Here is a 25,493-nt window from a genome sequence, read left to right as displayed (position 1 = left end):
AAAAATACACAAAGTAGGTCAATACACTAAAATGACCAAATACGTTAGACAGGTTGCACATAATTTCTGATGTTAAAGGAATTCCTAGTGGGACTTAAGGAGGACAAAATTAACTTGCAATCTGAAATGAGCAAGCAAAATGGCTAGGATCTCAATCACTCGCAAGAAGATTCCAGCACTACATTTTCCATAACATTTTTACATACAAGGAATTAATGTCTTCGAGAGAATCATAGGAATAAAAGAGATCTTCTAGCAGATTCCAATTTACTGATTTTAAAGTTTTTACACTGTCTTTAAACTCTTTTAAAAGAGTCAACTCAGAGCACCAGCTACATCTATCTGCAAAACCAAAGGCACTAAATGTATTTAAGTGTTAGCCATTATAAAAGAGCATGCTGAAGTGTTAAAATATGTGGTTTTTATGTTTTTAATCTGAGAAAAGTGTGGAAATAGAACTCATCTTCCTAACTGCATACACATGTATTTTAACCTAGTAGTGAATTTCCTGAGAAGTCATAAACTCTGCTAGTTTCTTCAAACCTGAGCAAACGGAAGTGGAAATACAATAGGCACTGAACAATATGTTATTGTCTTCTGTCATTCTAGAGTAGCAGGTTACAGTTTAAAAATAAATAAATAAAAAACATTTCATGAGGATAACAAATTCTATGCCTGTTAAATATTCGTTCAGTAGGAGCAATTTTTTGCTGCAATCAAGACAAATTCTAGTGCTGCACACAAAAAATACTTCATGAGGTGCCAGCACTTAATTTATAAAGAATACCTGTTGTAACTTTCTACTTGGTGTGGTAGAAAACACCTGATGGGATACCTCCTGCCATGGGATAGCATGGCCCAAACCCACTAAAACTTTACAAGTCTTTTTAAAAGTTTGTGTTTGTTTTTTTTTGTTGTTGTTGTGGTTTTGTCCGAAGTGACATGCAGCAGCAGCATAGTGTGACAAAGGTGCCACGTAACAAGTTGGTGCCATGTACTGAACATGTACACTGTACATGTCTGTACCAAGATTTCAGTGTGTTACAGAGCTATAATATATCTCCGTGCCTGTGTAGTAGCTCTCAGTGATTGACTTGTGATCTTTTAGGCTAAATCTGGAAAGAGTAAGGTTGAAAAAAGTTAAAGGCCTTTAAAAGGCAGTAGATGTTTTCTTCTTACTTCCCAACATGCAACTAGATATTGTCGTAGTGTTATCTTGATAAGAGATACGCCATACTGTTGTTGTTTTACATGCTTTTGTTCTGTTAAACTTGCACTGTATTGTACATGTACAGATGTATGCTACAAAGTTTTCAGCTAAAAATTTCATGAGCTAAAAAACATTAAATAGATTGGTGTCCAATTATCTGGAAGAAACACTGATGTCTCAAGTTTGAGTCTTTCAGTGAAAATATCTGTAACTTCATACCCTCCTAAGAACTTCCCTTAAATAAATTAACCTTCACACAAAAGAAAAGCAATGGTTCAAGTGTTTGGTAACTTGTATTGCTTCTGAGTAAACCATCATCAACAAAAAGCTTTGATCATCATTAACATAAAACTATCATTTTCAAAGGTGCATTTAAAAAGAAGGTTAGCTTATTTATATTCAGCTACCTGGTCTCTGTGTTTCATACTTCGTCGGAGTTCGGGCTGGAGCTGGAGGACCTAAGATGACAGTTTGACAGTCAGATCACTTCTCACATACTTTTATGAAGTACAGAGTAGATCATCCAAACACATTAAAGAACTGAACAGTTATCTTCATTGTGCAAGTTTAATATAGGCTCAGTGGTAACAGTATTTCATCTTGGTACACTTCCCTTCTTTAACTTTATTCCTCTAAGCAAGAAAAAGCCTTTGATTCCAACCACCTTCCCCACAATGTACCAAACATATAGGTGAGTATCACAGAAGCGTAGAGTATTCAATTTTAATTTCATTTTTAGTTGCTTTTCATACTGTTTATAGTTATTTTATTTTAGCTATTCATTGTTTTCTGTGACTAGAGGTCCAGTGGTATTGATGCCTGATAGACAAATCCTTATCTAAAGGTTTAGAGCCTTGGCACAGCCCTAGGTCATTAAATTTTATGCAGAACAGTAGTTTCTTTTACATAGGTATCTGTGTATATTCTTAACCACTCAGTTCCAGGGTGCAAGTTTGAACACGCTTCTGTAAACACGATTCTACTCCCTTCATTTGTAACTTCTTTCCCTTGCCCCTCTCTCCCTTAAATCCATACGCAGACGTATCCCAGGTGAGCTTTAACGATGCTCTAAGCATTTTGTAAATTGTGAAATCCAAGATTAAAACAAACTGATGTACCAGCATTTATTGAAAAATCTTAAAGTTATGTTAAGCTTAAAAAACATGAAAAATTAGACTATGTATTTGCTCACGCAATTCATATTTTTGAAGTGAAAAGATTTTCCATACTTATAGTAAATATATCCTGTATACAGCACTGGTTTCTTCCTCTTTCTGCATAAGATTAGCAGTGAAGAGATGCATATTAGAACTATATATCAGATCAAAGCTGCAAATATTCTGCAAACAGCTACACAATACTAACATAAGGGAGGGTTATAAGGAAACATGGCCTCTTTGGTTTCTCATAGTAAGATATCCACTTTTTTTCAGTAAAAAGCTTCAAAGCTTTCAAAGTAGCATAAATAAAAGTATCTGCAGGTACTTTACAAGTATGAAAACTACTTGTTTCCAGAGTTGTTCAGTTGTTCACACACAGCCTGAGTTAGATTCCAGGTCCAGCATCTGCAGTCTGACAACATGGCCAAACACCAAACAACACAAATGGGCACCTGCGGAGTCTGATTTTGTCATGCTTTAATTTGTTTACTTCCAGGACCATATTGTGTTTGCAGAGAATTGTGCCAGCAGCAGCTCACAGTGCAGCTTGCCATAATGTGGCTGAGGCTTACACATACAGTCAAGTTAAAAATCAACAGTTGTAGCTCCTACTACCACCAAAGATGTGTTTTTTTCTTTCCTTGTTTTCAAACATGTGCAGGCAGTTACAATAATGTCAATAACGTCTGCTAGGTTTCACGAAAGCAGTTATAATCCTGAAGATGCTCTCCCATGTGTTGATGCTAGTTTTAGATACTAGCATTTAAGCTTGATGTGTACAAGCTCCATGGCTTTGTAATTCTAGTAGCAAGGGGTTATTTCTTAACTATCTCAAAACCACAATACAGCAGTATTTTCCCTTAAAGCATACCAGGCTGCCAAATGAGTTGAAAATCAGCTGGACTGCCAGGATCAAAGGACAATGAGCAACAGCCCAGCCTCTTCCTGTTGTCCAGTAAGCTGCAGTGTAGCCCAGGGACCAGTTCCGGGGCTCACAACAATTAACCTCTTCATCAGTAACCTAGTTGAAGATGCACAGAAAACCCTCAGCAAGTCCACTGACAAGATGAATTCAGGGAATACAAAGAATTCAAAGATTTAGTTGAGCAGGATCTTGGGTGCACTGAGCCTTAAAGAAACTTTAAGGTAAGAAATAGAGTTCTACAGCTGCAGTAACCCCATGCACGAGCACAGGCTGAGCAGGTGAGAAGAACCTGATGCTTATGATGGATGTTAAGTTGGGTAGTGGCCAAAAGCAAGCCTGTTATAAACAAGAAAACCTCCTACTGGAAGCCTGCACAGGCAGCAAACTTCCAGGTAATTTATCCTCCTGCATTTGGTACTTATGAGGATGTCTGGTTTCGTGCCTCTCCCAGTTATAGTGCAATGTGGAAAAAAAAACATAGGGTCTAGGGGAAGGGCAGCAGACCTGAAGGTTAGACTGGGCTTTGTAGCTGACAGTCAGGTATTCTTAGGGGGAGATGGCAAAAGCATAATGAATAGCTACTTAGGAGGTTGAGATTTATTTTGTTAGGATAAAATTCTTCTTTAAAAGGAAGGCAGCAACTATGGACTGATTAAACAGAGGTAGAGGGCTCTGTCCTTGGAAGTGTTCAAGGCTTCTTACTGAAGCCTTGTGATGATCCTCCAGCACTGATGATTGAAGCAATTGATGATCCTCCAGCACTGGCAGTAGTCCTGCTTCAGTCAGGAAGTTAGATTCAATAGCTTCAGGAAATCCCTTCCAAATGAGGATTTTTAGGTAGATTATTAGTATCTGGAAAATACTCTGTGAACAAAAGCACCAGAACACTTCTCATTCCAATACTTAATATTTAATGACATGGGCCTGAATGCATTTCTTTGTACTCCACCTTTTGCATCTATTCCTGCATTTATAGTGCACACGCTCATTTTAACTGCCAAAATTAGAAGTGCTATGTCTCAAAACTTAACGACAGTTTCAGATATTGCCAATACAATTACTCACCAACAACAATGTAGTGGACTCAGCACAACAGATCCACTTTTGAAAACAAGGAGTGAAGTGCACAGTCTATACTCCATTGTACAGGGGGAAACTCCAAGAGAGGTGATAAAGCTGGACTAGCATTTAATCCTAGCACTTTATTATTTTGATGACTTCTGAAGTATTTTCTGTTCTAGTTTGAACTCAGAGAAGAACTTCCAAGTTCCCTTCCTTTGTAAGACCTTACATATATTAACTAGTGCTTGACAGATGCTGAGTAAGGAGAGGCATATTTAAGAAAATAAAACTTAAAGCATTTCAGCTTTGCAATAAGACTGATGGGATCAGTTTTCCATTTCTTAACTCAAGGAAGAATATGATTTGTGCTTTCACTCACTGGAGGAATAACTCCGCCGTGCTGTTAAAGTGCAGCTTATCTTCAGATCCGATTCTTCCCCTCAGCCCCATGCTTTACAGAATGATTATAATGAAGCTTTCTTTACTCACAACATGACTTAAAGGCTCAAAGTTGAAGAATGTAGAGGCAGGCTGCTAGATCCAACAGCTAAACACCTACAACATTCCTCTTTACATTTTTCAGAACCTTCTATGAGGAGAAGTCTTTGAGGAAGTGCTGCGAACTAACTCTGCACTTCCCTGTAATTCTAGAAGAATTCCACAGGCTGTACAAAAATTCCATTAATCCACTTTTTGTGGAAAGTTGTGGAAAAATGATCTCACCAATGCAGTCAGGCAGCCCACAAGTGACTTTAAAAGGGCTCATCTTCTATATTCCCCCTACTTTGTTCTAGTAGTAAGCCACTGGATTTCACTACTGCCTGGGGAGTGCTGCCAAACATGTTTAATTTCATTCCCCCACTGTTTAGTGCCTCTTGCTTAAAGCAAGAACAGTTTTCCGAACTTCTGCCTCCTCTGGCCAAAGAGAGGTAGCAATCTCCTTCCTTCCTGATGCCTGAACATACAAGTGCAACTGCCTCAACTAGAGCTAAAAGAAACCTTCCATCTGTTCAGTTACTGCTGTATGAAGAAATCACAACTGAACTTCATGTACTTACTGAGCTTTGATTTAACTTAGTCTTAAGACTTCAGTATCTTCCCTTCCCACATCATCCGCTGAGATTGTCTTCTAAACTTCTTGAAAGCAGGCAGATAAAGCACAACCAGAAACCAAGTTCTTGTCCCCACAAAAATAATTTGTTGATAGCTTTGCCATATGGAAACTTGAGTGATATCCAGATGTCTTTCTTACAAGAAAGTGGTACTCCTCCAAACACAAGCATCTGTAAACAGATGCATTTCCTGACTTCACTGACTTTAAAGGCAACAAGTTAAACAGTCATTAAGTCACACTCCCTACTGCTGGAAATACTCAGCATCCAAATAATTGTGGGTTTTGTTCCTGTAATTTTGGTTTGTGAATGATACCAGTACTGGTCTTGCTCTCCCTGATGAGAAAGGAATTATTTTTTTTTTTTTTAAATTCCACAGCAAGGAAGAAATTGCTTATACTGGTGTAATACATTTTAAGTATGCCAAGCCTCATCTTCTGAAGTACCCACTCTTCTTTGGACACTGCACATTTCAGATACCCGTCAGATTTTGCCCCAAGTGATTTCCAAGAAAACTCATCCTTCACTTTGACCATATCCTTACATTTTTGCTCCTTGTCCTTCAGAGTCCACCATGAACACGCTGCCACATTTCACTTTCACTGGGTTATTTGATAACAACCAAGGACCCAACAGCAATGAGAGCAACCCATGAGTTTATATCCTGAAGTGACACAGGACTCATACTTGACATAGTACATGTAAGTTAATAATATCTGTGCTTATTCAAAGTACTTCACTACATAACTCCATGAACTGTACACATTTGTTCACGCTTATTGCATGTCTGCAAAGTTAAAATGAAAACACAAAAGCCAACCACATTCTGAGTTTATTCTTATATCTCAATGACAGAACACCAATGGATTTCTTGAATCCAGTGACAAGGGATAATTGTGTCACTAGTGACACGTACAGAACTTCCCAAACCCTCCCACCAACAAATTTTAAGTAAATGATTGTGCACTGCGGTCCCCAGCATCAAAACTGGATTGCCATCTTTGAAAAGCTCCTGAAGTGGCAAGCTTTTTTACCTTAAACAAAAACCCCAACCTGCCCATCCCCAATAGAGAAGAAAACAAAACCACACACCCCCTGAAACATATAAATAAACTTTACAAAGCTATGTTTTGGCCTTCCTTGGACGAGTAAACCATGACAATGGCTTACAAGTTAGCTTCCCATGTCTGGATCTTCAGTGAAGTAGAATTCAAGATGGATAAAGCAGTATAACTACTCATGTCTCTGTTCTGTTGATTTCACATTACAAGTAGGAAGATGTCGATAGTTTCAACATGATCACTAAGATTCAGAACCATCTGGATGAAATAAAACAACTTACAAAGCTTCTGCCATGCAGTATCCTGTGATGCTGGGACTCCTCCAAAAGTTAACTCTAGCTTGTTTACCAAAGTTTCACATCAAGATTCTCCTCTTTAATAATTAGGAACTTGAACCTCTCTTCCAGTTCCATAAGACAGTCACAAGATTTTGACCTGTGACATTTCCGGGAATGCAGTGGTTGTAATGACCGTATGTTCTTACCCTGAAACTTCCCCGGAATGCTGAGCTTGCAGGACATGAAGCAGTATCATCTTCTAAAGCCGTAGGTCTTTGCAACAGACTCTTGTATTCCACTACTCTTTCTACTGTCTTGCTGCCATTCCTTCTGTCCTCTTTTTCAAATCTTAATTTCTGTCCCATTTGCTCTTTGCACCATTCCTCCCAGACAAGATGTTAGGGTCTTGAAGCAGTAACCTCTTCAGTGAAGAAATTTGCAAGATAATTCATCATTGGTACTACTTTTTATGACCATTTCCAATGAGGAATACCAAAAGAGGTGTAGGAACCCATTTTTAACTAGAAACATTAGCCTGTGGCCAAACAAATCTGTTGTTGCTGAGGTATAGATGCAATTCTAGACTGCTCATATCCGCTGGACACTGAAGAGACCTCTGTGCTTTCAGAACTCTTGCAGTTCTGAAAAGGAGCTGCATTACCAGTGCTTCTAAAAGCTGAAGATCTGCACGCAGTACTCACATCTGCTGGGGCAGAATGTCTCAGTTGATCACTTCAATCACATCTTGCACTGATATCCTGTTTTCAGCACTAAACCACCAGAGCAGCTAATAAAGCCCAGTCTCTTAGAAAATAGACCCTGACCAGTGCTTTTTCTGTGTTGTTCTTTCATGTTGATTCTCCAGGGTGCAGGTGGTGAGCTCAGCCTGCACCATTTTCCTCAGTAGAAGACTGACATCACTCTTCTCCGTGGAGATGTGCATTTTCAGGAACACTTGATTAACCTGGTTCAAGAGATACTGGGGAGCAAACAAAGCCAGAATGTGTTTCTGTAAGCCTTGTTTCTTAGAGCATGCAATGAAAATACAAACTAGAAATTAGAGGCTTATTTCTTGTGATGACTGACAGTAAGTCCCTCTTGCTTCATAATCTTCAAATTGTTTAAGCCATACTCCCATGTATGCCAGTGTTCTCTTGCTTGCAGCCCTTTCAAACTCTTGTGCATCAGCATTTTTACATCATTCCATGTCCACTGTGAGAAAGTTCTATCCCAAGTTTCCAGTCTTTTACCATTACTCTTATTTCCCATGGGCACATGACAGTCTGGATGCATGTTCTCAGCTTATGGGGATGAGACACCCCAACAACTCAGTTTACATTGAATAGGTCTTTGCTACTCCAAGTCCACACTACAATAAAGAAAGGCATAACATTCCCGTGATGCAGCTAGGCAAATTCAGCACAGGTAGAGCAGCAGCTGCAACAGTGTTATGTTAGCCTACACACACAGGTGCTTAGCATACTACCTGAAGCTTAGCAGTGAGTGCATAAAGCTGACAAACAAGTGGAAGACAGTTTAGCCTGGGAAGGTAAGAACTATACTGACTATGTATCCCTCTGCTAAATGATATATAAATATTTAGGAGTGGAAAGCATAATTAAAGCTTCATGCTCTAAAACATTTATTTAACTGTTCATTAGATAAAAATCTCAGGAGATCATTCAGCATATAAAGAGAAACACAGCTACAGACATAGATCTGGCAAATGCAAATAACTGAACTACTTGGAAAAGCAACACATTAAAACCCCCAAGCAATATCCATACTAAGAGGCTGGAAAGAATAAAGCATTATACTTACAATAGACAGTCTTGGGTCTCAGGGCTTTTTCTTTCTTTAATTATGAAGATGCAAGTCATCCCAAAATAAAATAAGAAAAAGAAATTAATGTGCTGCATGATTTGAAGGAAAAACCCCTGTACTTCCTGAATGAAGCCTCTGCAGACAAATTACAATACAGGCCAAAGTTTCCATTAGCAGATAGGAAAAATTAGAGCCTTTATGATTTTCTGCAAGAGCTGGAAGTACTGCCAAAAGTATTCTTACAGTTAAGGTTAATTTCAAGAAAGCCTTGGTATTAAGTTCTAAGAGATGATTATGGCTTGAAACATATCAAGGATGCCAGACAAAACTTTGGTTTTTGCATGGCTGCAGCTTGTAAAGTTCCTAAAGTTCAAAAAACCATAGTTCCAACAACAACCAAGAAAAAAAATGGAAAAATAAGCTAACAAAGAACAGTTCCACCACCATAGGGCGGATCTGGATAAACCTCCAGACAAGCCAAGTCTCCTGGAAGTTTATTCATATCATGAAGAACAGGAAAAGCAGCTTTCATCAGCTGAATTCAGGACAGATCACTTTTGGAAACATCTCAGAAAAATAATTTAGTTTTCCATTTCAAAAACCTGGCTAAAACCAATAGTGACGCATTTGGAGACCTTTCTGGCAAATAAACACGAACTTCCCATTTAAAAGAATGAGAAGTGTCATCCTTCTACCAGAAGGACAGTTGTTTGCTTCTGAGCACTTCACGGATTTGAGTGCTATATTTTCAGCATTCAGTGCTGTGGAAGAGATGTTGCAGGTCAGTGTAACAGTTCAGTAAGAGGTAAGACTGACACAATAGGTGTTTGTTCAGGAAACAAAACAGTTCTTCCACACTAGTTTTATAATGGAAGTCACCTAAGTGCCAGTATCATCACAGGTGAGTGGGTGGTGGTGTACGAACTCATCAGGATTTCGTAAGCTTGGAATACAGGCAGTCTGTCTGGTAGCTATCCTGCCAGGAGCATTTCTACTGTGTACAAAACCACCTGTCATTCTGCTCCAGTTTTACAATAAACAGCTGCTAATACCTAACATTTCACAGACATGCAGAAAACATCAGAAACTGTGAGCTGCCATTAAAAGACTTCCCGACCATTTTTAGACAATTCAGATTGCACTTGGATTACTGCTTTAATATTCAGAATGTTGTTCCACAGCTGAGACTGATACATCGACTTTACTTGTGATGTTTTCTGCTTATCTTTCAAGTGGTCTTAAGGGAAAAAAAAGCAAAACTACATCAGGAATAAAGATTCTCACACATTTGGTAAGAAACTTATTCTCTGCCCTGGGCCATGTGTCAGGAGCAAGTTACAACAGCTGTTTTTGAGCTAAGACTGTAAAAAGTTAGAGTAACTTTTAACAAAGTGTCTAACTTTGAGAAGCCACAACTCAAAAACTGCTGTCTCTCAGGGTTCAAACCTTCCATGTGCAGTTCTCCAAGAGCTACTTCTTAAATTACTTTTCACACACTTCAAGTTCACAAGTTATCTAACAAAACACTGTTTCATGGTTAGTTGTGTAAACATCATTTACTTCTTCCTAAATATCTGAAGTCACATAAACTAGATATTAGCAATCTATACACTGAAAGCATTTATTCTAATCATGTGAGGTTGACAATAATGTCAAGAGCTCTACATTTTAAACTAGTTTGGAACACGAGGATAAACTGCAGAACACAACAGCACACTAAACACTTGAGGCAGAAGATAATATAATGGCACAGCAAGTTTCCAGTACCTGAAACCTATGTTAGCACTTCAAGTATCAAAACAAGTGTCCAATTGAAATGTTCTTCCAAGCACAGGTGATTTTAATGCCATATCAAAGGACAGGTAATTGTCTGTATTTCAGATTTTCAACCACCATTTCAGACGTAAAACAATGTTTTCTGACCAGCTTACCATAATCACTGAAAGTAACATTCACCTGCTCTCAAACTACATTAATAACAAGCCAATTCCAATTTTCCAAGAGCTAACAGCTATATGAAAAATGCACGAATGCTATTGTTGATGTCAATCCCTCCCATACCCATTCAGCAACAACACCATGAAGCCCATCTGTATGCAGCTATGCAAAGATCACAAGGCACTCAACACAAAATATACACAGCCTTGTGTATACTGTGGCCATCCCAGTCTGTTTTTACATCAGTACTTCTTGCAGGATTCATAAATTAGGCCTCAAATTATCAGTACTAGAAAAATTAGATGTGTACACTGTATACTACTCTAAAACCCCAGCTCAAGGACACAAGCTGTCATCTTCATCAACACTGATATCAGGGAGAAATGCAAGCCCTTGGCACAACAACAAAAAAACACTCAAGAATAGAAACTAAGTGAACTCTACAGAGAAGTAGACCATACAGAATTAAGTTATGTAACATTTTGTAAATTAAGCAAAGATATGAGAACTTGCATGTTTGAGCTTCATATACCACTGAAATCAAACAAATAACTTGATCCTTCCCACTGATTTATTATTCAACTAAAGCAACTACTCAGACCTGTTAGGAAAAAGCTGCTACATCCTCACAGCAAAGTACAAGTGGAAAAGGCTTCAGATAAGAAAACTCCAATCCAGTAACAAACTGGAATGTCATTACAGACATTTACTCAGAAGACCTGAAAGTTGCTTCTACTTTTTTTGAAGTCATCCATTTTATTCCTACCCCTCCAAATCCATCACGCATCAGTCCAAGAGGTTATAGAGCATCTAGCCTGCAGAGACTAAAGACACAAGTAGAAATTCACCACCCACTCTTGTAAGAACACTGACTTGGCTTCACATACTAAGTTATTACCTTCCAATACAGGAAAAGGAATTCCACCAGGCTTTTGGTACAGGCTTACTCTATTGTAGTTTTGGATGCAACAAAGTATTATGGGTGAAAGTAAGAAGACCCTCTGAGTAGGATGCCTATACTGCCACAAAAGGACTGTGGTTTTCCTGTCTGCTACTTACATTTTCCCTTCCTGCAGCATTCCCTTTAATAGAAGCATTTACACTGTCAAACACCCAGACTGAGAATCAGTACAGAATCTTCCTAAAAATCTCAAAGTGATCAAAAGCAACATTCCTGGAGTCTTATTAAATAAGAAGTGGAGCGCACATGAACTAGATTTCAAAACAAGTCTTTATTATTTGTTTAGACAATGCTTACTAGTAAAAATCTCCCTAACTATACAAGCAGTGCATTCAATACCAGTCACCTTAGAGGCATGCTGAGATTTAGAAAGATGCTGCTTAAGCAACCAGAACATAAAATTCATTTGGAGTCAGCAGTACTGGTATACAGGTGAGCAAGCTGGTCAACAGAGAGGTGAAACATGGAAGTATGGAGAAGCAACCTAGATAAATGTCTCATGTATCTATCCAAGCCCCAGAATAACTAAATAACATGGTTAAGAAAAGACAAAAAACAGATGTACAGAGTCAACTGAAGTATCCCTAAAAATCTTTAAGAGTTAGGCTTCACTAGTGCAGCTGCTCAAAGTAATGTACTCTTCTTGGAAGAGCTATTGGAAATGCAGGCCAAGGAGATTCAGCTCACACGTGGCAAAGTGTTTCAATTTGTTTCTTGGATTTTTTCCTCCCACAGTGACTGTATTCCTAACAAAGCATTGTGTCATGTGTTCTTTAAAGTTTCTCTAGCAGTTGACAAAGTACCTTCACCACAGACATTTTAAAAATTGCTTATCTGAAAGTCATCTGACAGAAGTCAAAAAATAGCTGGTTTGGCTAGTGTTGTGATTTCAGTGGAGAATTACCTCTTTGTGTTGTCAGGACATCCTGTGGCATTACTCTGAACAATTTTGAATAATTACTCTGGTAAGGAACACAAAGCACTATTCTCTACCAACGTCTAGCCTGTATCTTAAAATGAAGAGAAGCTCAGGACTTTTATAGTTACTTCAGGCTTGGTGATACAAACACTTCTCTGGGCATCTCAAAGAATCCTGACTGTCTGCCATCAAAATATGTAGTGAAGCTGAAGCAAAGAATTAGAAGTAGTTGAAAACAATGATGGGATCTTGGAGACTTATTCCTACAGAAATGCTGTCATGTGATTTACCAGGACCCCACATGAGCACTAACAGTTAACCCCAAATAGCAGCCCAGTTTTCAACTTGCTCAGCATCAGTTCACGACCTATCATTAGCTCAATAAAGCTGAAAAACAGCCTAGCACACACTGATTTCCAGGAACAGAAGGCAAACAACATGCAGATTTGCAGAGAAAATTATCACTAGCTTTTCCAATTTAAAGGGGGAAAAACAGCAATAATTCGATTGCTATGAGGGTTAGCTAGGAAATAAAAAGCAGCAACCACAAAATCAGAAGACCTTCTTGCATCAGCAAGAGCATTTAGCAGGACATGAAAAATACTCAGTACTGTGCACTTCTATTGGACCACCGGAGAACTCTACAACTGAATCCTGGGAGAAGTGTTTGGAGAGTCACTGACTCGAAGAAGTATATGTCAGCAGTATTAAAGCAATCAGCAAGCACATAAGGACATACAATTAATCATTCTTGAAAACCAATTAGTGGGGAGATGCCCTTCATCTACAACTGAAAGAAAAGGGGCATTCAAATACTTAAAAACATTGCAGTTAGGCTTTGTAGTGTTCCAGGAAGAATAAAATTGAAGTGTCATTAGGAAAAAGAGCAGACATTTAAGTACCACACCACCACCATCTGATGACAGCAGTCCTAAGTAACAGGACAGAGCAGACAAATGAGTATGCCTCAACTTTTTAGACTGAGTGTGGAGTTTTATGAAGACAGCTATTAGCCAAACAACAGTCAAAAGTTCAGTCAAACAGCATTTGTAAAAGCTGTTTTTCTCAATACATCCTCCCAGAACACTCCAGTAGTTTAAGCAAAGTAAAGCAAAACACAAGGACAGGCAGTAAGCCAGGAAGCTGCTATTGAGATGCTCTAAACAAGTGAAACCATGGCTTGGTAGTTAAGGTTACACAGCTCCTGTACAAAGTGTTAGGATATAGTAACAGCTGTTCTAAGAGTACAAACTCCAGGCAAGCCAATTTTCTTCAAAGTACAAACAAATTCTGTAGACTTGGAAAATCAAGCAGTACTTTCATCAACTACCCCCCAAGTAGAAGTTTGTATTCTTTAAGCATCTGTGACTTCAGTGTAATTCAAGAAAAATCAGTTTCACAGTCAACAGAAGTTTACCTTCAGTTACTACTAATATTGCAAATTACATGCTGAACAGAACAGAGTTGACATGCCCACCACAAAGATCTTCTCCTTGGGAATTTAAGCAAACAATTATTACAGATGCACCAAGCAAGTTAGAGAAGCACTTAAATACGCACAAAAACAGGTACTGAACTTTGCAAGAATCCCAGATTTAACATTAAATTCACACATAGGCATAACATGGAAAAAGGTTACCTTTCTATGCTTTGCACCACGGTAGTGTGACTGAAGACTTATAGAACTCATACATGGAACTTTACAAACCTAGAAAGAGAAGTTGAAAGCACATCTTCAGTTATGCTGTGGGTATTTTGTAGCCAGCAAGTTGTATGAACTGGAAATAAACCCACTCCTACAGCAAGGTTTTCAAGATCTTCAATTTAAATAGTACAGTTTGCATGACATTAGGAGCAGAACACTGAAATGATCTGTTCAAACGGTACTTGAATGCATACTGAAATATAGCAGGTGGTGTAAGAGCCTACCCTTCCCCTCCTACCTCCACTTGCTGGATTCTTAGTTGCCTGAACTCCTCCAGCCAACAGAAAGGGATGATAATACATGATTAGAAAGGAATAGAAGCACAACTGTGTTCTAGAGTAACTGCAACCCTGTTCACTGTTATACTAACAGGATCATAAAAAGCATAGGCAGCCACATGCATTTCATTAGGATCCACAGAAAACCACAATAATCGAAGAGGACACAGATCTACAATTTTTACCAAGTTTAATTATCAAAAAGCAATGACTAATACAGGCTAGTATTGTCAGTGTTCTTGACATACTGCCCTATAGGTTTACTGCGCCAGAAAACAATTCAGTACTACCACAACACATGATATACGGAAACTTAAGTTCTGACACAGAGAAACATCTCTTTAAAAGCCTTTAAGGCCATAAGAAACAGCTAACAGAGATTTAAAAGACAGCAGCAGTTAAGAAACACTACACCTGCACCTACTCAAACACAGACTGCATTCACAACACCAGACAAGCTGTTCTTCCAGCAACTGGCCAAGTTACTCTCCAGCATTAACAGCTTCTCTCACAACCCTGCCACACTGCAGCTGGATTAGATCTGCCCAACCTCCTCGGAGCGTGATTTTTCATGCCTGAAGCCTGCGTCTCAGTACGCGTTCTGAAAAGCCCCCGAGAAGAGCACTCACTTCACAATAATATATTTTTTTCTCAGGTTCCGGCTTGGCATCTTCTGGCTTAACATCTTCAGTCACGGCGCTCATCCTGCAAAACCGGTTCAGCGCACACAATAAAAAAAAAAAAAAAGAAAAGCTACGATAAATATAAACACTGTTTAAAAGCCACGCTCCAGCGAACAATCGGGGCCGGGAGCCGTGCCTCGGTCGGACGAATCCGGTAAAGGAGAGAGTTGTTTTTTGCTTTTTTTTTTTAATTCCTTTCCCTCCCTCCCCGCGGTTATGGGAAATAAATAACGCCCTGCCCCACGGGGTCGCGCTCCTCGAAGAAAAATAAAAATAAATTAAAATAAAATGCTTAAAAAAAGGGGAAATAAAGGCAGGGGAGGACACGACGCGCCCCCCCGGGCTCCCTCCCTCCCGCTGAGGTACCTCAGCGGGCCGGCCCCGGCCGGTAACGACCCCCAACGGCCACCGGCACGGGCGTCACTTCCGCTTCCTGCCCGCGCACTTGAGGAGCGGCACGGGCACGGGCGCTGCCGGCGCGCGCCGCAGCCGTTTAACGGCCGAGCCGCCCGCCCCAGCCAATCAGAGCGCAGGGCGGCCCCGTTGCCGCCTCCCCCCCCCCCCCCCCCAACCGTTCCCCTCAGCCCGCCCCGCCCGGCCCGTGAGGGGAGGGGGGGTGGGGTGAAGGGGCACAGATGCTCGTCAGGGCTTCGCTTTAAATGCAAATCTTTAGAATTCTCTTTATTTATTTCCGACTGTTTTAACTTTACACGCCCGCGGCTGGTAAATAAATGTAAAATATAATTTAAGAAATACACGGGAAAGGTCCCTCTAAAAGCAGACGGAGAAAACAGTACAAAAAAAAAAAGGACCAAAAAACAACACAAAAGTGCACCTGTTTTTAACAAAATTCCAGAATATAAAACCCACTTTTTTTTTTTTTTTTACTGCCTGCTTTTATTTATCCCGCTACAGATAGGTCTCGGAGTCTATGATAACTGTACACAAAGCAGCACAAAGTGCACAAAGTGGTAGGGGTCCCACCACGGGTTATCAAAAGTGTTTCCCTTCCTGGCTGTGATTCCTCAGGAGCCGTCCAATTTGCTTCCCCGAAGCGAGCGGTTAGGGTGTTGTGTGCCGAAATTTTCGCCAGCCTTAAAACTAAGCGGCGAGCCTGCCCAATTTGTGGGCAAACCACACGTTACGTGCACAAATCGGTAGGGTTTTGTGCCGTGTTTGTGCAGGTACGTTGTTCCCTTAATCTTTGGGATCGAGCAATACCCATTTTTCAGGTAAAAAAACAAACAAAACAGGTAGGCCAAAGATGCTGGCAGGTCTCCGTGCACTTTTTATTTAACCTTGTTCTCCACTGTTTTGGTTTAGGAAGTGCCATTTATTTTTCATAGCAGGCTTTGATACCGGGTTGTGCCCCCTTTTTTTGAGACAAATCGCATTATTTGTACTGATGATTTTCATGGGCATCTCTGTAACAGTCAGAAGCCTTGATACAAAGTCACATTAAACCCCTTGGTAATTCTTTGCAGTTCTGACCTCAGAACCTAAAAGGGACTCGCTGTACATTTTCAACAGTGCTTCCATACTCTTCTTTTTAAAAAATTACATATTAAAAGTGCAACTGCACAGTGAAAGAATAAATGCACATAGGAAAATAAAAGTAAAAAATAAAAAAAATATGAGAGGAGCAAAAAGGGAGAAAGCAGGCTCCTACATCTTTGAAAAGAGACCAGGTCTAAACGCAAAAGGAATTGGCGGTGTGTACTTACAGACTTAAACTGCTGGTGGTAGCTCACAGCTTCTTGGCAATAGAGCTGCCTGAATAGAGTACGATTCCCCAGCAAAGGGACTTTTTTTTCTATTTTATGAGATGTAATTACACTAAGACTTCTGCCAGTACCTTTGTCTTATTCAAAGGGAGCAAGGGAAGAAACAGGGCATTGCACTTCTGCATAACATTGTTCTTTTGGCAAAACTTTTAAAGTGTGCCTGAGTAAAAATAAAGCTACGGAGGCAGAAAGCAGAACGGGTGGAGGCTGCAAAGTACCGTCCTATAAAGTCACAAAGGTAGAAAAGCTAGAGGAAGAAAAAGGAGACGCTTTTTGATAGACACAGCTACCTTTAAGGACAAAAGTGTTCTTTGGCTTCATTAAGAACCTGGGAAGAGGTGAAGGAGTGTGAGGAAGAGCCCTTTCAGAAGAGGAAAGGAAGGCTGTTGGCCACGTAGAGGAAGAATCATCCAAACTATGATGAGAGAAGCAAGAAGACTTGATATGTTGCTGAGAACTGAGATAACTTGCATCTTTTTGGAATTATTTCTTAGAAAGACAAAAGTCAAAACGAAAACAAACTACAATGTTGCTGCTCGCCTCTTCTTATCTCAAATTTAAATCAACAAAGGAAGGATGCGGTGCAAAAGTTAAAAAGGAAGAAATTTGGTTCAGAAAGGAGAGTGATGGGAAAAGGAAGGGCGAGACCAAGGTGTGCCCTACAAGGGGGCAGAATGGTGGTGAAATTCCTGTGATGTGCTCCTGTGCAAAATGGAGATTTCTAGCCCAGAACTTTGTCTGATTTTTGAGATTTGAGATTTTTAATTAATTTTTTAATTAATTAAACGAAGGCTTCAAGCCTCCTAGAATGATGTTTTCAGTCTGACTGAGAGACACATGCTAGCACTGAATTACCTCAACCCAATTTCTTTTTTCAAGAAATTATGTTCAGGTTGAAGAGTAACAAATTCAGTTTTTCAGAAAAAATAAGGACATGATTCTGGAGTACAGAATTATTGATAGCAGGTAGAAAGTTAATGCTGTAGTCACAGAACACCTTGACAGTATGACATCATTCAGTGTGATCTTATTTCTCCCAAAAAATTGTCTTAATAATGTTGTTTTACTCTCCACCCAAACACTCACTCAAAGAAAGCCTTTGCTTAAGGCAAGTGTTTGAATAATGCATATGGAGGAGAGGAGGATTTATAACTAAATTCAAATTCAAATTAAAGAAACTGGATTCTATCTCAATTTATGTCTGGACATTTTTTAATTTGATAAAACCTGTAATATGATAAAATTCTATCAACATGCATTCAACATAAGCAGAAAAATTGCTGGTCATATATGACTTGCTTCAGATTTCAGGGTATCTGAGAACAGGTTTATATGAGCAAAGCCAATACAAATCTAAAAACTAAGAATATCAGTTCTGGGAAAATGTGGCCACTCAATTTAGAAAACATAGCTGATGGGGAAAAAAAAAGCAATGTGAAAAGTGAGAAGGAACGGGAGAAACAGGCATGGTACATTTTCAGGGGAAGAGAAAAAATATAATAGCTTTACAGGAGAATGTGTGTTTATATTGGCAAGGATATGTGTCATCTGTGTTCAGAGGTCTACTTGTCAGGATGGTAGGACATAAACTACTGGTAGTTCTCTTCCACGAGTTTTGTTCAGCTAAATAAAAGCCTTGTGACTACAGCCCGAGTGTGGCCACCTGCAGAGCTCCTTGTCTCACTGTGCTTGTTACAGAAGTCTGCTTCAATCATGACAAGTGATTTCACAGAGGATTTTTTCAAGGCTTAAGAGAGGGAGAAACTCCAGGGGAAGATCTTTTTTCTAGCGAGAGAACAGAATGAGAAGACAAGAAATAAAGGGCAAAGGCTCTAATATACCTCCATCATACTGAGTATGGGTTGCTTAGTTATATGACACTGAAAGAAAATGAATTAGGTGGGTTTTCTGACTACCTGAGCAACTTATTATTTCATAGGCAGGAGAAATGGTATCTTTTTACAATTTTAATTAAAATATCATACTCTGTTAAGACAAATTAATGGCTTTTGTGAAATAACTACCCTGGGTGAAATTGTCCTACGTAAGTTCCCATATGGCTTCAACAGGAGTTAAACCAGGCTTCCAGGCAGCAGAAGCTGATTTTATCCCACAGACTATTCCTTGCCTCAGGCTTGATGCCTTCCACTGAAGTATTTTAAGCATTATGAATTTCCAGGAGAATTGCACGTGCCCTGTCAATCTGAACACAGTACTGAGGATCATCAGCAAAAGTCTTTCTGAACTGGCTGACGCACAGATGTCAGGCCTCCCTATGCCATCCAGATGAGATTCAGTTCGAAGGATTTTAAGAATCCATCTCTATGTTCTAATGAAGGGCAATTAAAACATTACCGTATTACAGTCAAGTGGTAGGAAGCCTGTCAGTCCTACAAAGAGTTCAGATTCTCTTCAGATTCTCAAAAAAGCTCTGTTTGGGCATCCCAATCTAAAGGGAATATGAATTATTGATAGTGTTTTCTACAGCAGAAGTCTGCCCCAGTTTCAGCCACTGGTGTTAACAGCATCAGAAGCAGCAGGAAAATCCGCTCCATTTACCTCACAAGCTTAAAAACACCAGAATTAAGGAGTTTGTTCTCTCGCCAGCTCTGGAGAGTGTACGGCTGCAGTCTGAATGCTGTCATCAGTCAGGTGCTAGAAGGCATCAGGCACACACTGGGGAAAGAAAGGCATTTCTTTTGGCCTGGAAGCTGCAAGTTTGTGTCAAGCAAGCAGTTGAAGGGGCACTTGTTCTACAAGAAGAATTTTGTCGATGTCACGAGAAATGCATTGGGAGGCACCTAAAGCACAAGGGCACAGACCGTAGGGCTGTGCTTGGGGGTACAAGTACCCTTCATTGAGGATAAAAGCTGAATGCCACTGGATGAAAACATCCTGAACCCTACCTCTAAGCCTTTTTCATATGAGACCAGGAGTAACAAGTCAGTCAGAACATAAGTGAGACAAATTCAGGCATGATGCAGGGCATAAGTGTACATTACCTTGTATTTTTCATGGATTCAGACTTTGTGGAAGGGTAAGGAAGGAAACCTGACCACATTTGCACAGGGAGCAGTTAGGAGGTGACATCTCCTTTGAAGTGACACATTAGTTCGTCCTCCTAGAAGAAGGCCATTACACCTCATGTATCAGATCAACTTCTATGTGCAGAACCTTCATCTACCTTTGCAATGTGAATTAAGAGGAGTAAAATGTGACTGGATATGTTGGGAGCCTGAGGAAAGTAATCCCAGCCACAACAGACCAGAAGAGCCTGAGAGTAGATGAAGTTATGCCAACAAAATATCAATTTTTCTGTAACAGAAAGATCTTTAAGAGAACTTATGTTGTTAGCATAAGCTACTTCCACACTGGAGAGAGAAATTGGGCTGGAATAGTTCTCCTTTTGTAGTCATGCACAAATAACTACTTAGGAAGCACTTCTAAGCACAGACAAGGCATTCAGTGGCAAAGTCCTCTACAAAGTTGCAGCCGGTGTGACCATTTCTAGCTGTGCAAAATGGCATCAGCACTTCCAGATGAGGACAGTAGTGTTTTACAGTCAAGTTACATCGATCCAAATGAAGAGTCTCACTCGACGTGAGTACCCAGAATGATTGTGTGATTGGGCTTAATGTTATGTGAAGGGAATGGTGATTCACCAGAGCGTGGTGTAAATTCCACCCTTACAGCCTCACCTCTGAAAGGGGCCTGATGTTGCACTGTACCCACCGGTGAAAATACTAAGGCAAGGAGATCAAGACAGTCACAAGTGAGAGGCAGCACGTAGCCGACAGGGAGCTGATGAACCTCAGGCATAAATAGAGATGTTCTCCTGGCTTGAGTGTGGTCAGCTGGGTTACAGCAGATTTAACTTGAGCTGCAGCAGGACATTTTTGCCCCTCTTTCTCGCCCACTCTGCCCTCTCTGCGGTGAATACTGCCGTATGCAGGACAGCCATCAGAAGTTTAGTGAGTGTCTCCATCATTTCTGTGTAAAGTGCAGCATCTCAGATCAAACCGTTGTCCATAAGCATAGAAGTGACATGCGGAGAATGCACGTTGTTTACTGCTGCCAACTCTAACGTTCAGGCAGTGACTTCTACCAGATTTGGAGAAGAGCAGGCTCCCAGGTGCCACTCCTTGTGCAGAACCATCCCCTTACCTGAAAACTACACTTAGCCCATGTACACATAGCATCAGGGAGAAATTCATGCCACTTCGCTGGCATGTAAAGCCATGCCCTTAGTGGCTAGGAGGGATAAAGACAATATAATCATTTATAACATTTTGAAAAAGAAAACATTCATTATAGGGCTTCTTTCAGAAAGCACATATACATCTAAGCTTTTTTTTTATAATGATGATTTTTTTATATAATTGAAGGCGATATAAAGTTGAAATAGTGCAATTTTAAAACAAAAATTAGTGCAGGAGTCAAACTACAACAACAACAATAACCAAAACAGAGTTGTAGATTTGTTTTTTTAAAGTAGAAATAAATGACTGTCTGGGTTCAAAGGAAAGCATATGGATCTGTTTTCAAAAGCACTTTGGTGCATAAATCCAGTTGGCTCTCAGTGAGATTAAGATTTTCTTTTGGGGATGAAATGAGGTTGCTTTTGAACATAACATTTCTAATCTTTGCGTGGGATTCGATTTTTGATGTCAGGTGATGATGACTAACAAGCTGTTATCAGTCAAAGAGATACCATCAAAATTAAAAGTGCATTTCCTTTGTTAATGTTACAAGTGAGAGCAAGGAAAATAATTGGAGAAATATTTTCTTCTCACGTACGTTTAAAAGCCCTTTGTAGCTCATTTATGGAAGTGGATAACATCCCATTGTTCAGTCTTTCAAACAGCAACACGAAAGCCTGAAGGCTTTAAAATGGAAAAATATGTGTACTAAAACAGTCTTGTCAAGGAAACATGGGAAAAACCTCAGTTTGAAGTGAAATAACTTCTAATGCATTTTATGAATGCTGTTTTCTCTAAATTAATGCCATCCTTTTATGTTAAGAAGTTGGGTTTGGGAAGCCCTTGCCTGTTGTCATTAATTTAATGTTGAGATAAAGGAATAGCTGATGCTTCTTATTAGAGTGGCTAAAAATAAAACCAAAAAATCTCCAGAGGTAAACTTCTGGCCACACTGAACCATAAACATTTTGTCTTTCCACAAAGGCATCACTTCGGCTTGAGAGGAAAAAAAAAAAAGGAACAAAGGCAAGAAACAGAAATAGCTAGACCTTGTTACAGAACTGCAAACAAGAAAGGAAGGACAATGAAGACAAATTAGCAAGTACACCTGTGCAATAATAACTGATTATTTTTCTGTATCTGAGGTTTTATCTTTCTTTCTTTCCAGAGATCACTAAGAGAATGGCTGTGTGTAAAGGTGTGAGGGGGGGTATGCATCTGTGTCAAGTTTTTTTCCACACACAGAAGCACACACACACGCACGTACACACTTAAAATCTTTCCACTGGCTTTAAATTTTGGTAACTCATTTAACCCAACTGGAAGAGAATCTACAATTTCTTCTTGCCTGTAACATTATAAATATTCCCAATGCTATAAAATCTATTGTAAGAATGTACATTCAGTGGGTTTATGAGGCACAGGACCTGCTAATGTGTTTTCAGGGAAGCTCACATGTGCTCTGTTCTGTCCACTGCTGGACAACGGTGGGGAATCCAGGGGCTCACGCTTGATTGCTTGAACCAAGCAGGGGTTTTTATATTCACATGGCATTTTAAAAAACTCATTACTCTGCTCTTTCTCCTCCCCTGGACCGGGGCTGTAGAACTGGCCGTAGCACTCGGAGTGAGGCAGGTCAGGCAGGCTTTCCAAGCAGGTGGAGGAGTTCTGGGGGCAAAACGGGGCCACCTCTCTGTTACGCAAACCCTTGCAAGCTCTGTTCAGATTGAGGTTGCTGGGATGATTTGCTACGATGCATTGCCAGTTATGCGGCGTGTAAAGGCAGTGCCTCGGCTTCTGGCAAGGTGACGCTTGCTGACAGAGGTCCGGTTCTGTTTTAAGGTGCACCCTGTTGGGATAGCTGAACAGCTGCTTCCTTGCTGCGCCGTTGTCGTCCATCCAGGCTCGGTTTTGCGACGTCAGGTAGTTATCAGCGATGTTTTCCGAATCAGAATCGTATTCTGTTTTGATAGGCATATCCAAGGGAAACGCTGCATCATAGAGAGGCTCTGAGGATAGTAACGATCTCTGCAGTTTCAGGTGGTCTGTAGCGTAGCTCTCCACAGCGCGCTGCTGTAAGCCTGAGTAAGCCTGACAATTTTCTGCACTCCCCCAGTGGGAAGGACAAGTTGATGCTAAATTTAAGAAACTTTGGTCTCTGTTGTAGAATGACCCAGCTCTCCTGTTTGAACACACATTCATTCGCTGGTTCATAGAACAAGAGCCTGAGTTTCTTAAAGTCCAGCTGTTGTTTGTGGTGCAGTTGTTTTGAACGCCTAAAACTGATACATTGGAGCTGAGAGATTCCTCTTGCATGAAACACTCACCGTTTGTATGAGGCTCAAACTTCACTTTTATATTGTCTTGTTCATTTTTTACTGCTGTCCAGTTAAGATGCTTTAACTGGCCCAGGGTTTCAATGGCACTGTTATAGGAAAATCCGTCCAGGTTTCCTTTCAAACTGGCAAAACTGCTTGGTATCTTCAGTTGTTCATCTTCTTCCCTTTCAATAACAGCAGGAAAAAAAAAAAAAAGGTCAATAAGAGGTTCCTAAATGGATCTTTTCTGTGATACAAATGGAGTGGTTTGACATTTATTATGAGCCATATTTTGTCTTTAATTTAATATCTCCTACTCTTGTTCATATAAACTTTGTATTTGTTCAAGATAGAAAAGTGTTTACATGCATCTGGGCATCACTGTGTGCACAACTAGCTTTCTGTGGCACTGTTTCATTTAAATTAGGACACACATCTACTCAGGCACACAGTTCACAAAGACCTCAAATACTGTGGAACATTATGTGGGGTATATGGTAACTATCTTAAACTGCCATTATTCTGTTAAAATATATATAAACAATTTTTCTTGTGGAAAAAAAAAAAAAAAAGTCTAGAGATAGAGTGCAAATAGCATGTTAGATGAGATGTATTTTGTCAGCAATGAATTATTACGACAGATGAGAGCTTTCTGATCAAAGTAATTTGAGCAAGAACTACGGGGGTCCTATATTTAAGAATGAATAATTGTCATTAGATGAAATAAAATGCCCAAGTAAGCGTCCAGAATAGTCACAGATGTTTATATTTGGCGTAGGTTTGTTTTACATGTCTAACTTAATTCATATTGCCTTTCATTTTCCAAGATGACCAGTGAATTCATTTTCAGTGACCCACAGATGAAATACTCAACATTATTGGAGTGTCCTGTCCTAGTGTTTCTGTACTTGATAAAACACTTCTCTGAACTCCAGGGTCAAGAATCTGCCTGGCATTCACAAATGTGCTAATTCCCAAACACGCAGAGTCCATGCTATGAATCTGCATTGCCAGAACAAGAAGTGGACATCGCATTAAGGAACAGAGCCTAAAAAAAAAACTGCATTGCTTTTCAGTAGGCTTTTTTCTTATCTTGCTATAGAAACTTTTTCCTTGGGTATGGACTCAATGTGCAAGTATAGGAATTTCCAGTAGAGGGAGTCCATGTTATTATAAAGAGAAAATGTCCCACTGTGATAAACACACACTGAGAACAGAGAGTATTTTATTTCTTTTTAAGTATTTTCAGCCCTTTGCTAAATATTATTATGGAGAGCCTTGAGACGCAAGTGGTACAATTAAAGTTTGCTGCAGAACTGACTCTCGGAAATAGTCTAATTGGGAAAATAGATTGGACAATATGCACGTAGTGACAAAAGCTTGGATTACAAAATCAAGAATTTTGCTATGGATGAGAGAAACTTCTCAAAAGAATATATGTTTCCAGGAAGACAGCATGCAATTTAACAAAAAGTAGTAGTAAGGATGAAAAAAACAGGCAGCATCTACTGCAGATGAGCAGGACAGAACTGAGTATCATCTGCAAAGCCAGCTCTTGTAACTCTTAACCCATAGGAACTATTAAGCAAAAATGAAGGTTTTTAACCACTAAAAGTAAAATGCAACCAAATCAACATCAAAGAAGTTGCTTAGTTACACAGAAAACAATTTAGAAGTAGAAACATGAATACAAGAAACAGGCACTTTTAATCTGCTCCTTAATAGAAGTTCATTCTCTTCTATGGCAAAATAGCATTTATCCCATCCCAGTAAAGGTAGAGTTCCACCACCTTCAGATGGGAGGTCCTCTGCTATTCACCTAGATCCTGGGAGGTATGCTGCCTGCCAGGGATATCTACTGTAGAAGTCCAAAGACTTTTTAAAATTTCTTCCACCTGCAAGGCATTCAAAAGGAAAAGAACAGAGATAGCGGACAAATGTGACCACAAGGCCAGATGGTGGCTGTGTAAATCTCTTGGCCCCTGCTCACACAATCCACTTTCTTATCTCTTCCCTCAGACTGGCTTGAAGAGATACCTCAACGAGGCCCACAGGAACTGGAACAGACAGTCCCAC

The 25,493-nt window shown here is 39.8% G+C and overlaps 2 protein-coding genes across 9 annotated transcripts in view; both read right to left on the bottom strand.

Moving 5' to 3' along the window:
* LOC101791905 (uncharacterized) overlaps positions 1-15,643 on the bottom strand; it is a 36,974-nt gene extending 21,331 nt beyond the window's left edge. Inside the window, exons 1-5 of the mRNA XM_038175446.2 lie at positions 15,483-15,643; positions 15,063-15,138; positions 14,090-14,158; positions 8,630-8,663; positions 1,618-1,668 (exon numbers count right to left, since the gene is read on the bottom strand). Coding sequence (XP_038031374.1) covers positions 1,618-1,668; positions 8,630-8,663; positions 14,090-14,158; positions 15,063-15,137 — 229 coding nt within the window. The 5' untranslated portion in view covers position 15,138; positions 15,483-15,643. The remainder of the gene's footprint in view (positions 1-1,617; positions 1,669-8,629; positions 8,664-14,089; positions 14,159-15,062; positions 15,139-15,482) is intronic.
* A 343-nt stretch (positions 15,644-15,986) lies between these two features.
* Positions 15,987-25,493, bottom strand: part of AHRR (aryl hydrocarbon receptor repressor) — a 93,786-nt gene continuing 84,279 nt past the window's right edge. For all 8 annotated transcript variants that reach the window (XM_072034866.1, XM_072034863.1, XM_038175441.2 and 5 more), the window contains one exon: positions 15,987-23,602. In XM_072034866.1, the coding sequence (XP_071890967.1) occupies positions 22,483-23,602 (1,120 nt within the window). In that variant the 3' untranslated portion in view covers positions 15,987-22,482. The remainder of the gene's footprint in view (positions 23,603-25,493) is intronic.

This window comes from Anas platyrhynchos, chromosome 2 (genome assembly GCF_047663525.1).
Source record: "Anas platyrhynchos isolate ZD024472 breed Pekin duck chromosome 2, IASCAAS_PekinDuck_T2T, whole genome shotgun sequence".
NCBI lineage: Eukaryota > Metazoa > Chordata > Aves > Anseriformes > Anatidae > Anas > Anas platyrhynchos.
Note: the sequence above shows the minus strand (reverse complement) of the source record. Positions and strands in the feature narration are given on the sequence as shown.